Genomic DNA, 16,110 nt, shown 5'->3' with positions numbered 1-16,110 from the left:
CCACTGGATCATCTTTCTTTTCCACATCCAAATAATTATCAACGTCTCTTTTCTGGTAATGTGCTCTTCTCTTTCGCAACTCAACTTCTAATTCATTCACTTGCTTCTACAAATCAACTAGCAATGACTGTTGATTTCTTGCTCTAAATTTCTCAAGTCGAGGAATCCTCAGAATCCATCCAATCACAAAAGTCATCTTCTTCTTTCTCTTCTCCATAATCACGTCTTTAGAAGACAAATCTCATGCAACACAAGAACCTCGTGCAAATTGCCTCACAGTCGGCGATCTGTCTACACAATCAAGAACTTCTTGACAAACTTCACCCAACTCAAGGTCCTGGTGCAAACTGCCTCACGTTCGACGATCTGCCCGCACACTTAGGAACTCCCGCTTTGCTAAACTTCACCCAACCAAGGTCCTGGTACAACCTGCCTCACACTTCGGCGATCTGCTTGTACACTCAAGAACAACCTGCTCTGATACCACTGATGAAGGTACGACCACCCGTACCAACTCCCAACCAAAAATGCAACAATATGGAGATAGAGAGATGACAAAATGCTTCATAAAGCATCCATTAATACTTGAAATTCATTATAAGAGATTACATTTGAAGAGCTTACAATTCAAGAACTTCTATTTCTCGGACTTGATTACAAATTATAATAAACCTTGCTTAAATAGGCACTTCTAACCCAAGACATTACAAACACAACCAATGTGGGATAAAAGGTAAATACATCTACCTTTAAATAAATATTAAATTCCCACCCAAATACAACTAAGCACCCAACAAATATTAAATACATGATTTATCCAAAACCTTCTAGAATTTCCACCTACACACCTCGATTAATGGAATGACAACCATTTTTCTTATTTTTCTATTTATGCCACCTATGCACCTTGAAAATAGAAATTCCTCTTTTCTCCCTTTTCCCTTATTTTATTTTTAAATTATTTTTCCTTCTATTTTCCTCACTTTCTCTCTCCTCCACAATTTTTTTTTCTTCTCTCTCTCTCTCTCTCTCTCTCTCTCTCTTTTTGTGACTAAATAATTTTTCATGCAAGATGCTCCTGCATCAGACTCCCCTGGTAGATAGAAAAGTGTGTCCCACACTTTGACACCAAAAGAAAGATATAGAACCATCTTCATCTTCACCACAAGCTTCCACCTCGATAGGGACAAGAAAAACCAACATGCAAATCTTCCACATTTTTTTTGCTGATGCATGATGCTCCTGCATCCGACTCCCATGGTAGGAAAATTTTGTGAATATGGATTCACAAAATGAAGTAGCCGCTGTTGATATATATTTTTCTCTTCCTCCAACACATAGCTAGAACAAGTATCCGGTGTCGATATATTTCCTTCTTTCTTCTTTTCCAACACCTAGCTGGAACAAGTGTTTGTTGCTGAAAATGCTCCTTCACAATGAACTCTATCCAAGTATAAATCTTATCCTCATCCAATCTTTTTGAATTAATCACACCTGTAGTAAACCCAACAATACCATACCAATCTTCCTTTGCATACCACACATGACTAACAAGATCCTCATGCAAACCATCATCAATATCTTTTAAACTCATATCAAACACAACATCCCACGATTCATAAGAATTTACCTGTTTGACATATTCATCTTTGCTTGCCTCTTTCATGTCATTAACAATGCATGTAACTACTTCACTTGCTTGATCTCCAACGAAGGCACTATATTCTTCCTCCATTGCTGCAATCTTCAAATCATCTTCATCTTCTTCTGGCATACAAATCTGGTTATCTTCATGCTCTTCCTCTTCTCTTTCATCTTCTTTAGGTTCATAAATAATTTCCTCTTCATCCGCTTGCTCTTCCATTGGATCATCTTTCTTTTCCACATCCAAATAATTATCAACGTCTCTTTTCTGGTAATGTGCTCTTCTCTTCTGCAACTCAGCTTCTAATTCATTCACTTGCTTCTGCAAATCAACTAGCAATGACTATTGATTTCTTGCTCTAAATTTCTCAAGTCGAGGAATCCTCAGAATCCATCCAATCACAAAAGTCATCTTCTTCTTTCTCTTCTCCATAATCACGTCTTTAGAAGACAAATCTCATGCAACACAAGAACCTCGTGCAAACTGCCTCACAGTCGACGATCTGTCTCCACAATCAAGAACTTCTTGACAAACTTCACCCAACTCAAGGTCCTGGTGCAAACTGCCTCACGTTCGGCGATCTAACCGCACACTTAGGAACTCCCGCTCTGCTAAACTTCACCCAACCAAGGTCCTGGTACAAACTGCATCACACTTTGGCAATCTGCTTGTACACTCAAGAACAACCTGCTTTGATACCACTGATGAAGGTACGACCACCCGTACCAACTCACAACCAAAAATGCAACAATATGGAGATAGAGAGATGACAAAATGCTTCATAAAGCATCCATTAATACTTGAAATTCATTAGAAGAGATTACATTTGAAGGGCTTACAATTCAAGAACTTCTATTTCTCGAACTTGATTACAAATGATAATAAGCCTTGCTTAAATAGGCACTTCTAACCCAAGACATTACAAACACAACCAATGTGGGATAAAAGGTAAATACAACTACCTTTAAATAAATATTAAATTCCCACCCAAATACAACTAAGCACCCAACAAATATTAAATACATGATTTATCCAAAACCTTCTAGAATTTCCACCTACACACCTCGATTAATGGAATGACAACCATTTTTCTTATTTTTCTATTTACGCCACCTATGCAACTTGAAAATAGAAATTCCTCTTTTCTCTTTTTTCCCTTATTTTATTTTTAAATTATTTTTCCTTCTATTTTCGTCACTTTCTCTCTCCTCCACAATTTTTTTCCCTCTCTCTCTCTCTCTCTCTCTCTCTCTCTCTCTCTCTCTCTCTCTCTCTCTCTCTCTCTCTCTCTCTCTCTCTCTCTCTCTCTCTCTCTCTCTCTCTCTCTCTTTGTGACTAAATAATTTTTCATGCAAGATGCTCCTGCATCAGACTCCCCTGGTAGATAGAAAAGTGTGTCCCACACTTTGACGCCAAAAGAAAGATCTAGAACCATCTTCATCTTCACCACAAGCTTCCACCTCGATAGGGACAAGAAAAACCAACATGCAAATCTTCCACATTTTTTTTTGCTGATGTATGATGCTCCTGCATCCGACTCCCATGGTAGGAAAATTTTGTGAATATGGATTCACAAAATGAAGTAGCTGTTGTTGATATATTTTTTTTCTCTTCCTCCAACACATAGCTAGAACAAGTATCCGGTGCCGATATATTTCCTTCTTTCTTCTTTTCCAACACCTAGTTGGAACAAGTGTTTGTTGCTGAAAATGCTCCTTCGCAATGAACTCTATCCAAGTATAAATCTTATCCTCATTCAATCTTTTTGAATTAATCACACCTGTAGTAAACCCAACAATACCATACCAATCTTCCTTTGCATACCACACATGACTAACAAGACCCTCATGCAAACCATCATCAATATCTTTTAAACTCATATCAAACACAACATCCCATGATTCATAAGAATTTCCTGTTTGACATATTCATCTTTGCTTGCCTCTTTCATGTCATTAACAATGCATGTAACTACTTCACTTGCTTTATCTCCAACGAAGGCACTATATTCTGCCTCCATTGCTGCAATCTTCAAATCATCTTCATCTTCTTCTGGCATACAAATCTGGTTATCTTCATGTTCTTCCTCTTCTCTTTCATCTTCTTTAGGTTCACAAATAATTTCCTCTTCATCCGCTTGCTCTTCCATTGGATCATCTTTCTTTTCCACATCCAAATAATTATCAACGTCTCTTTTCTGGTAATGTGCTCTTCTCTTCTGCAACTCAGCTTCTAATTCATTCACTTGCTTCTGCAAATCAACTAGCAATGACTATTGATTTCTTGCTCTAAATTTCTCAAGTCGAGGAATCCTCAGAATCCATCCAATCACAAAAGTCATCTTCTTCTTTCTCTTCTCCATAATCACGTCTTTAGAAGACAAATCTCATGCAACACAAGAACCTCGTGCAAACTGCCTCACAGTCGACGATCTGTCTCCACAATCAAGAACTTCTTGACAAACTTCACCCAACTCAAGGTCCTGGTGCAAACTACCTCACGTTCGGCAATCTAACCGCACACTTAGGAACTCCCGCTCTGCTAAACTTCACCCAACCAAGGTCCTGGTACAAACTGCCTCACACTTCGGCAATCTGCTTGTACACTCAAGAACAACCTGCTTTGATACCACTGATGAAGGTACGACCACCCGTACCAACTCACAACCAAAAATGCAACAATATGGAGATAGAGAGATGACAAAATGCTTCATAAAGCATCCATTAATACTTGAAATTCATTAGAAGAGATTACATTTGAAGGGCTTACAATTCAAGAACTTCTATTTCTCGAACTTGATTACAAATGATAATAAGCCTTGCTTAAATAGGCACTTCTAACCCAAGACATTACAAACACAACCAATGTGGGATAAAAGGTAAATACATCTACCTTTAAATAAATATTAAATTCCCACCCAAATACAACTAAGCACCCAACAAATATTAAATACATGATTTATCCAAAACCTTCTAGAATTTCCACCTACACACCTCGATTAATGGAATGACAACCATTTTTCTTATTTTTCTATTTACGCCACCTATGCACCTTGAAAATAGAAATTCCTCTTTTCTCCTTTTTCCCTTATTTTATTTTTAAATTATTTTTCCTTCTATTTTCATCACTTTCTCTCTCCTCCACATTTTTCTTTTTCTTTTCTCTCTCTCTCTCTTTTTTTTTTTTTTTTTTTTGTGACTAAATAATTTTCCATGCAAGATGCTCTTGCATCAGACTCCCCTGGTAGATAGAAAAGTGTGTCCCACACTTTGACGCCAAAAGAAAGATATAGAACCATCTTCATTTTCACCACAAGCTGCCACCTCGATAGGGACAAGAAAAACCAACATGCAAATCTTCCACTTTTTTTTTTGCACCAGGACCTTGAGTTGGGTGAAGTTTGTCAAGAAGTTCTTGATTGTGTAGACAGATCGCTGACTGTACAAGCAGATCACCGACTGTGAGGCAGTTTGTACCAGGACTTTGGTTGGGTGAAGTTTATCAGAGCGGGAGTTCTTGAGCGTGCGAACAGATCGTCGAACGTGAGGCAGTTGCACTAGGACCTTGAGTTAGGTGAAGTTTGTCAAGAAGTTCTTGATTGTGTAGACAGATCGTCGACCATGAGGCAGTTTGCACAAGGTTCTTATGTTGCACTAGATTTGTCTTCTAAAGACTTTATTATGGAGAAGAGAAAGAAGAAGATGAATTTTGTGATTGGATGGATTCTGAGGATTCCTCGACTTGAGAAAATTAGGGCAAGAAATCAAGAGGCATTGCTAGTTGATTTGCAAAAACAAGTGAATGAATTAGAAGCTAAGTTGCAGAAACAAAGAGCGCATTACCAAAAAAGGGATGTTGATAATTCCTTGGATGCAAAAAAGATAGAAGATATAGTGGAGTATCAAACATGTGATACAAAAGAAGAGCAAGAGGATGAAGAGGAAATTATTTGCGAACCTAAAGTTGAAGAAGATGAAAGAGAAGAGAAAGAGCATGAAGATGGCAAGATTTATGAACCTGAAATAGATCAAGATGATTTGAAGATTGCAGCAATGGAGGAAACATATAGTGCCTTCGTTGGAGATCAAGCAAGTGAAGTAGTTACATGCATTGTTGATGACATGAAAGAGGCAAGCGAAGATGAAGATGTCAAATAGGTAAATTCCTACGAATCATGCAATGATGTCTTTGAGGTGCATTTGAAAGATATTGATGATGGTTTTCGGATGTAGGAGCATCATGCATCAGCAAGTGATGCATCTGCATATGCAATTTTATCAACTTGAAAAATTGCATTTAATCTTGCTAGCTAGGAACAACTGATTGTTTAAATTATTTTCAATTGAAAATATATTTCTCCATCTTCAAGTAACCTAAAGCCTTGCTTTAGGCAAGAGCCTACAACACAATGGTAAATTGTGAGCCTCTCATCGAAGAGGTCTTGGGTTCAAATCTACTCGCTCTTAATAAATAATAATAATTAATCACAACACATAATAATTAGTCTTGGCTTCGACCTCTTACTGATCAAATAAAAAAATCATTCCTTCTCTCAACTGTATTGTTTCTCTATTGTTATATATTCTAGAATAGATTTTTAATTTCTTTCTCCATGTTTTTATGATGCATGGAAAAGTCCATATCATCTTAGGATGACACTAAGGAAAGTGGTTGCAAATATATGAATAAAGAACTCAAAAAGGAGTTCAATTAAATAAATAATTTGTGTGTTCGATGCTATTTAATGAAATACTAAACCAACTAATCATCATATACTTATAACGATCAAAGTATGCACAAAGTAAGATATTGGTACATAAAATTTCAGCAAAAAATAGAGGGAACAAAATTCAAATAGGGAGTCATATAGCATCTAACTATAATTATGAATTAAACATAATATCAAATACAACCCTATTTACAATGTAATATCATTCTGTTTATTTTTTTAGTCCACACCAAAATCAATAACAAGACAATGAGAAAGAGAATATCATACTATTAATTTTAAAGATTACATTAGTTTTATATGTATCTATTCACTCGAAAGACTAACTTGGAAAACCTATGTCCTGCATAAAGTTTTGAAAAAGGAAGGGTCCCAATAGGCCATATCCAAATACATAATGATATCCAACAACTCTCAAGAAATAACCATGTACAAGAACTAAAAAAAGAGAGTTGAATAAAGAGAGTACCCATGCTTAGAAACCATTACCTTCAAACCACATTTCAAAATGAAACCACCCATAATTAAAATTAGAACTAGATACTTGGGATCCTCGCAAGGAGACTCCAATACATGCATGGTTACATCCTTGGCTTCCATTGTTAGGCCAGTGTATGGAGGCTTCATATCCAACCATTCGTTATAAGTTGGGGAATGCACTTCATGCCTGGCATGCAAGTGATGCATCTGCATATGCAATTTTATCACCTTCAAAAACTGTATTTGATCTTGCTAGCTAGGAGCAATTGATTGTTCATTTTATTCAACCTAATCTGATGATAGTTCTACAGGAAGTTGTAATCAACCCACCTAATTAGCAACTAGACCAATTTAATTGGGTTATGGCTTGTTTCTTTTTAAAAATATCTACTATGATATATTTTTGTAAAATTTCTTGCAAACTTTGCCCATTTCTCATGATTTGCATTATTTTTGTATAGGATCTTGAGGTGAGTCACTTACCACAGGTTGAGTGAGTTTTATTGTTTTAATATTTGAATTCTGGAATATGTATGCAACTGGATCATTTTTTCTATTGTGAGATAATATGTAACAAGCAACTTATAAAAGATCTCTCTAAATATATAAAGAGATACATGTTTAGAAGGAAATATAAAGACATACATGTTTAGAAGGAAAAGAAAAGAACATTTACATACGTACCTCTTCTCGCCCTAGAAGAAAATTGTAGAGCAAGTGCACGTAGATCGCAAGGGCACAACACGACAATGAAATCGTAGAGCAAGGGCATGACATGACAATGAAATCATAGAGCAAGGGCATGACAATGAAATGCAAAGATCACAAGGACACAACAACCAAATGCACCAATCACAAGGGCAGGAAAATGTTCACAACGCTTCACCCTCATTCAAAGCTCTCCACCTTTTTCACACGCAACTCTCCACAATCAAAACAAATAGAAAATGATTTATGTTGTGTCTTTTTTTTTTTAATGCTCATGAGGGCATCACAACTACGACACCAATGTCTATATTGCGACGACGTTAGGGACAACTGCAAAAAAAAAAAATGAAAATCACCACAAATTACACCACTGTCGCAATTTGACCCCAAATATTGTAGTAAAGGTACAATGATGAAATTAGGGTTATCAAATCGTCAATGATTAGGGACTCAATGGAAAACTATAATGCAAAATTATTGTCTAGACATTATACTCAAGGAACTATAATGAAAAATCATCAGTGATCAATTGGTATGACGAAGAATTAATTCAAACAACTTGATATTATCTCCAGTCTTATCACAAATGTATGGGAATTGAAACCATTGTTTCTCTCTATGAAAGTGTCATTTTTTATTTTGAAGGAGAAAGAGACAAAGAAAAACTTTATGAAATAATCTAGAACCACGAAGGAGCCCCTATTCCTAATTAATGCCTTAGGGAAATGGACAAATTTCTCATCATGATTTTTATGGGAAATATTCTCACACTTTAAAGACTAATATAAACTATGTAGATATCTTTTAAGGTAATTTTAGTAACCATTTATAAAATTTTTTTTATCATTGTCACTCTAGGGAGGTGAACAATTATTTTTAAATAATTTTGAATATAAAGGATTTAAAAAAAATAATTTGGTGATAGAGAAAAGGGGGAAAATGACTCAAAGATCTCATATATGAAAGTATAGTCTTTGAACTATTACAAAGATATTAATAGAATGAGGATAGTTCTTATCATATGTGTGTTTAGGTTTGTCTTATGATTACATATAGAATTTATGCATTGTAATTATACATTAATATCTATACATAATTATGAGACGTAGAAAAAAATCATTTTAAGATGTTTCTTGTTCTTGAATTATGTTAAGTTTCTTATTCTCAAGTTTACTAATGTAAAGCATGGATTATTGTATCTTTGTCTTAAATATTCACTCTCTACCCCATTTTTGCTTCATTACTTTGTCACTTGATTTAAAAAATAGTTTCTATTGCATATCTTTGCATGGTTGTAGGTAGATGTTAGTGAATGTTCACTGTTTTATGGTAAAAAGCATGTTTAGTATTTTAATTTGTTACATATTTTACGAGGGAGTTATACCTCTTAATTTAGAGTAAATTTGTCATCCCAATGATAGCTTCTCCAACTATTAGTGACATTTATTCTTCTTTTTGGGAATCTTGAGTCAATTTGAACATTCATTTTGGAAGGATAACTTTATTCACTAACAAGGAAATCTTGATGGACAAGAGGATGATGCTCTTTCTATTGGACTAACTGCCAACATTCCCATTCAAGATTTATGACATGGCTTAACCTCATCCTACATTCCATAATTCTAATGGTTGTATTAGACATTAATGGGTCAATATTTTGGTGCAATGAAAACCTTATATTGTAATAAGTTGCATCAAAGCTTGGTCATAGGTTGAAATCTTCTTAGGTAATGTTGAGGGGGGATTATTGGACTAACTACCAACTACCCCCTTCAGGATTTGAAACATGGCTTAACCACCTCCTGTGTTCTATAAGTCTGGTGGTTGTATCAAGCATTAACACATTGGTCTTTTAGTGTAATGGAAACCCTAGCTTTTAATACTTTCTTCACAATACTATGGTTGAAATGACATGAATTTTTCTTTGGGAAGGGTTATGGTTGAAGGAACAAAGGCATCTATAGATGAAATCTATTATTTTATTAGACTTTCCTTAGTCTTAATTTATTGAGGCTCTTTTTATTATTATCTTTGAGCTATATGTGGTAGTGTAAGAGTTGCTGGCTATTTTTGTGGCCAAGTTTGGTGTGGAGTGTATGATACACTATAATTATTTGATGAATTAAAAAGTCTTGTTTTTATGTTATCGGTGATCTTAGATTTTTCTATAAATCTAGTGCTATTGACTTGTGACATGGTAAATACTTCCTCAGGGACAATTATTATTGTGGTGGGTTTGCCTTTGGACATAATAGTGAAGTGAGAGGTATCGGTTTTGTCTTTTACTCTACCTATGAATGTGGATGCTAACTCTATGTATGACTGAAGATCTTTTTGGGATATGGATGGTACCTCTATAGGTGAGTATACATCTTTGTGGGTTCTTGTATTAGAGCATGCATATTAGTTGTGTCAAGCATGTTTTCATATGTTAGTTCATTTCCATCATAATAATAATCTAAGTCCATTAATTTTCCAACACCTAGGTATGTGGATGTATCCTAGAGAACACAAGCAATGCTTATGATTAAAACCATAATTTTGAACAACCAAACAACTCATTGCAAGAAATATAACATCTTGTACATAGTACCCTAATAATATAACACACCATAGTGTACTTTTAATAATAAGTTACCCTAAGGGCGCTTCTAGGGGGTGATAGTCTGTATCTTCAACTTTCTAACGATTCTTAAGAGGGTAAGTATTAAATTATATTATCGTAATAACCATCAAATTAATATACATAAGATGGCCTTAATTTATCACAATGTCCTCAATATGGTTTGTAGCATGAACCACAAAATTTTTCTATACCATCACCTTGTCATGCCCCTATATCCATTCAATTCTACTATATAAGGATTTAATAGAGAAATTCATATTTATATAAGTACTTGCGAGGAGAGGTCTTACAATTTGAATAATGTAATTAAATAATTTAACAACTCTACATCAACATCTATTGAAAGAAATAATGGAAAGAATCAATTATCAAATTGAATATACAAATCAACTCCATAAACTATTTTTTACTTAATGAACATTTACTATTTATTCTTTTTTAAAGTAACAATTAAGCTCTTAAGTTAAATATAGGAAGGACAAGTGAAATAAGATTTAAAAAAGATGTCTCTTGTTGTCTCAAGGTTTATAATATGTATGCTAGAGTTAATTCTTTTGAAGTTTGTTGCATACTCACTTTACTATATGCTCTAATAAGAGTTGATTTTTTTCTTTTACTTTACTTTATGCTCTAATCAGAATTGATTTTTTTCTTTCTTTCTTTAATCTAACTCTCATTGTAATAGTGGATCACTAAATGTGATTAAAACTATTAATACCAAAACACACTTAAAGCAATCAAATTAAAGGAAAAACTACATGACTTTACTATTGCATGCTGCCAAGTTAGTGTAACTTGTAATTATTGTTTTGTAAACGTTTTAATTTTTATAGCCATTTGCTGCCCCTCTATTCATGTACTATTTTTCTTCACATTTTATCAATCGTTTTCAGATCAGTGAAAAATAAATTTAACGATATTCGACGGTCATCTGTCCCATATTCGATCTGTACTACCAAGCAAAGCTCATGTTTGATTGAATTACGTAAGATTAGAAATGTGAAGGAAAACTGACACGAAATATTTAAGGAACTAGAATATCATGCGGCTTTGAAGTGAAAATGAGGATACCTTGGTATAAAGTTTTGTAGAGCAGCACGTAATTGGGGGTTTAAAATCCAAATCTAAAATGGCGGCAGAAAATTAGTAATTCTGTAAAGCTCATAGGGATCAAAATCAATGGCGGCATTGGCTTGCGTATCATCGTCTAATAATCTTTCGAGAAAGATTACCCACTCCTTCCATTCTCTAACTCTAAATAGAGATGATCTGCAATGCCATTATAAAAATATTGCCGTTGCTTCTTTAACGAAATTTATAAGACAAAGATCGAGTCCTCTCAAATACAAGGTTTTCCTCAATCTCACCGCAGACGAAGCGAGCTTGCTTAAAATCCACGCTACAGAAAGTAGTAAGAAAAGTATGGCACTCTCTATGGCAGCTGCATTAGCCGCGAGGCGAACCGAGAACGATGAAATGGGTTTTGATGGTTACAGAGGTCAGAAGAAAAATATTTGCCTCTTCTACTGCGCAGAAACCCATGATCTCGCTTGCCGAATCGCTGCCGAGTCTGATGCAATTGAACTTCGATCCATCAGCTGGAGGTATTTATTTAATACGTTTAACTTATTTTTGTTGTTTTTTGACCATATGCTTATGTAAGCTGCATGGTGAGCTACAGGCTACAACTGGCTTTTAAGTTCGGTGAAATATTTCACAGGGGCTTTAAACCATGACCGCAGTATATATATATATAAAATTTGATTTTTCATTGTTCATCTGGTTGTCTTGGAGTAACGGTTACAGTTTTTAACTAAATTGGGAGCGTTGAAAATAAATTACCCAATTACTCTAAGAGGGTAAGATTTTAGCTCATCGTTTATCCTTGTGGATCTCCTTCTCTAGTAGAATCGATGAAGGAATGTAATGACTGAGGCTTAGTCGCAAGTTATTTCCTCAATCAAATCGGCGTGAAGAACTGCTATCCACTTCCTAGGACCGAAGATATTGTAGGTCAGCTTTAAGGCATCAGGTCCTTCTCTATGTTCGAATTGCCTTCTGCATATCACAAAATTAACAATGAGTCTCACGATGTCCGACAAATACCCTCAAGTATAGTGTGGGCTTTATAAATGGTCGGTTATGGCTTCTGACCTTACCATTGCACCTATGTCATGAACCCTCAAAAGAAGTACAAGGTAAATCCTTCTAAGTGAATCTAAACATATTATCCTTCTAAGTGAATCTGACTTTGGGAACCTTAGACTCAGAATTTATAATATAAGACCCACTCAAGACCCAAACATATTAATTCCAATACAAGGCTCAACAGCTTTTATGTGCCCCTTAATTAAATTAGAAATTTAACACTAATTATGTAGTAAGGTCATAGTTACGAGACTTAGACTTGCTTCACACTTGGCAAACATGTTTCCAGCTTGTAGTTGGACTTGGTGAAAAACACTGGAAACTTAAGAAAAACTCAGCAATGTAAAAATCCCAAGAAATTTAGAGATTTTCTAAGGATTTAAAAATTGTTTCATGTATTGAAAAGCAAGAAAAAGCAGACCAAGCAGCAGGTTGGAAACTAAATTATCCTTTGTTAAAGAAAAATCTTAAGGGATAAGGGTCCGTCCATTGCCTTCTCATTTTCAACCTACAAAGAGCCATTCATTTTTGTCCATACCTTAAGGACAACTTGTGGTAACTATAGTGATCAAAGGTTGGAAATGACATTTCATAACGAGTCTAGAGAGAATGTTGAACAACACATTGCAAGATTTGTCTCCATAAATGGATTGGCATGTAATGTTGTTCGCTCACCATTTTGGGAAAAAATGATGAACGCAATTAATGAGGCTCCAAAATGTACAAGCGCTCATGTTTTGAGAAGGTGTGTAGCACCTTATAGGGGAAATTGATGTAATTCAAAGAGGACTTCTTGAAGCCCATAATGGTTTCATGAGACAAGACAAGGGTGTCCATCGTTTCTTATGGGGGGAAGATGCAAAAAAATCATCCACTGATCAGTGCTATTGCAATGTCTGTAGAAGTTGAGAAATACAACTTCAAAAAACTCGAAGAATGCTCGCATGCAAAATAACCTGCTACAAGGAAGAATGGAGCATAAGGCAAGATCATGGCTTTGAAAATAGGAAAGATCTATTTCTTAGATAATGGAATTGGATTACATATTACAAAGGATCAATCCTTATAAAAGGAGATCATGCAACCCTAAAGAAACCCTAAAGGGAAACCATTTAATAATTAAAACAATTATTAAATGTGAACAATGCATAAAGCAAAATCTTCAGAACACATAAAAGGTAACTTAATAAAACAATTAAGTTAAAACCTTTTACTCTAACATCACCCCCTCCCCCTCCCCTTAAGATGAGTGACAATGCAACTACAAACAATGCATGAAAAGAAAATGAGACAACAATGTAGAAAGAAAACTTGGGTCCCGACGACAAGGCCTGATGAGGTACCCAATCACAACCCAATTTTTGTAAAGTGGAGAAATAGAGAAAATCTCATGGGAAAAACTCTACCCCAAGAAGAGATGGAAAGAATGCTAAAAAGCTAGTAAAGGACTGTAGAAGCCTCTAAACTAGAAAACATTCCAAAAAATAGGAACAAAAGGATGATCATGAAGAACAACATTGAAGCATACAAAAGCTGCAAACGCTGTCAAAAGATAATTGCTGATCTGAAGAACCTTCACTGAAATAGAACTTGACTAGGTAGAGAAGACTATAATTTGTGTGAGTGTCCCCAAATGACACTACTTGAATCAGGAGACAAACAAAGGCAAACAACTGAACATGAAGATACAGATGGCATAAAACTCCAAAGCCTGAAGAGCTGATCAATTGAACATGGAAGGTTGCTTCCAAAATAGGAATGAAAAAGAGTGTCTATATGGTAGATGATCTATCTCACCGAAATGCATAGGTACCCATGCACTGCATCCACCTAGTACATAAGAACAAATATTGTAAACATAGCTCACTTCATCGAACCAAGGAAACATAAGAACCAACAAAAGAAACCCTCCCTAATGCAAACAAGGGAGAGGTGACAAACAACTGAAAAAGTGGGCTAACAAGCATTGCATGTCAAAGAACCAAGAACAACAAGATGCATAGAAAATACATAAGAGTGTCTAGAGGTGATTACGCTCTGGACACAAATCACGAGGCTAGTGCCATGGAAGAAACACACTTGACAAAGGTAGATGGCAAACAAAGACAAACATCAACCCCCCTATAGTACTTAATCAATAGTGCTTGTGCAATAAGGCACAAGATGTGAAAAATCCCAAGAAGACATAAATTTGTATGAGTGCTCTCAAATGACACTACTCGAATCAAAAGACAAAACAAGTATTAATCAAGGATGTAGATGACACATAAATTTGTACGAGTGACCCTAATGACATTACTTAACCATGCAAGAACAAATTGCTAGTTGAAAATACAAGTGCCAATTGTCTACAAAATTGATCAATTGTGAAATCAAGGAAGAATAGAGCAAAAAACAAGAAGATGGCTCTGAAAATAGGAAAGATCTATTTCTTAGATAATGGAATTGGATTACAGAATACCAAGGATCAATCCTTATAAAAGGAGATCATGTAACCCTAAAGGTAAAACATTTAATAATTAAAACAATTATTAAATGTGAACAATACATAAAGTGAAATCTTAAAAAGGCATAAAGGTAACTTAATAAAGCAATTTAGTTAAAACCTTTTACTCTAACAATGTCTTCAAAGGGGCAATATTTTTGAGAGCAATGGGGAAGTTGGCCCTGAAAATGTTGTGCAAGTTATAAGAGGCAATGTTAAAAATTCTAGCGTGGCCAGGTTATTGGGATCCATGTCAATGATTCCATCAAAGGACTTGATATCATCATTCACTACTTTGACTTTTGTGAGCAAGCTTTCAGCATGACACTCAATAGTGATGTTTCTTTGAAATGTTGGTCACTTCTTGCTTGACCTTCTACTTGAATTCCTCAATGGTTTTGGCATAACATTAGGCTCTCCCATCTTCTAAATTGTGATCGACTTTCAATTTGAATTGGATGGCTGGTCAAAGTGCATTTTTCTATATGACGACTTGATTTTTGTCCAACTCGAATGAACTTTGCATAGAGCTTGAGGAAGGCACAAATGTAGTTTTGGACTGATTGGTCACATGTTCGTTTCAATTGTGACCACTTCATGTTGCAGTTTTGATAAACATCTTAAGTATAAGTCATTCTTGAAGGCCTGCAAAAGGTGCTCCTAAGTTTTTTCGAATTTGCTCTTTGTTTGTTCCTCTTGCAAAATTGCGTGGGCTTCTGACCACTTTTTGATATGTGAAGAAATCTTCAAGAGAACACTCTAATATCTCTTCATTAGATAAATCATTCATGAAAAGTAAGAATCCTTATAAATTATGATCCAACCGCCTCTCTAAAACATCAATATTGGTCTTATCCTCAAACACAAGATTGTCTAGGTTTACTTGAAACCTAAGAGAGGCTTGATGATGAGGTTAATGGAACTGCTTGTTTAAGAACCTTATTGAATTGTTTGAGCAAGATTTTTTTTCAGTCCATGAGCACTTCTTTACTTTCGCTCTTGATTATCATGTCTATCTCCTCTTTTATTGGCTTGGCCATTTTATAATGTGTCTAAGAATAGTTTGATGCATCTCAAGGGTTGATTTTGAGGCCTAGGTACTTTGAGCATGCCCAATGGAACATGCAATATGAAGAAAAAACACTTTGATGTCATTGATCAAGGGCCCAATGTTTGAATCTTGGGGATAATTTTCTATGTGAGGATCTAATGAAGTCGACTTATGAGATAGAATAGGCAATTAAAAGGAGATATAGAATTAAAATAATAAATGTATAAGTATTTCATTT

The 16,110-nt window shown here is 35.2% G+C and overlaps 1 protein-coding gene across 3 annotated transcripts in view; it reads left to right on the top strand.

The window, feature by feature from the left end:
* The first annotated feature begins 11,069 nt into the window (after positions 1-11,069).
* LOC149533812 (ribose-phosphate pyrophosphokinase 4-like) overlaps positions 11,070-16,110 on the top strand; it is a 52,084-nt gene continuing 47,043 nt past the window's right edge. The window contains exon 1 of one of the 3 annotated variants that reach the window (XM_089803065.1): positions 11,070-11,792. In XM_089803065.1, the coding sequence (XP_089659191.1) occupies positions 11,368-11,792 (425 nt within the window). In that variant the 5' untranslated portion in view covers positions 11,070-11,367. The remainder of the gene's footprint in view (positions 11,793-16,110) is intronic. The other 2 variants (XM_089803067.1, XM_089803066.1) reach the window with 2 other exon arrangements.

Source organism: Cupressus sempervirens, chromosome 10 (assembly GCF_028749045.1).
Source record: "Cupressus sempervirens isolate cs-2001-9-10 chromosome 10, ASM2874904v1, whole genome shotgun sequence".
NCBI lineage: Eukaryota > Viridiplantae > Streptophyta > Pinopsida > Cupressales > Cupressaceae > Cupressus > Cupressus sempervirens.
This window is presented reverse-complemented; position numbering and strand designations above follow the sequence as displayed.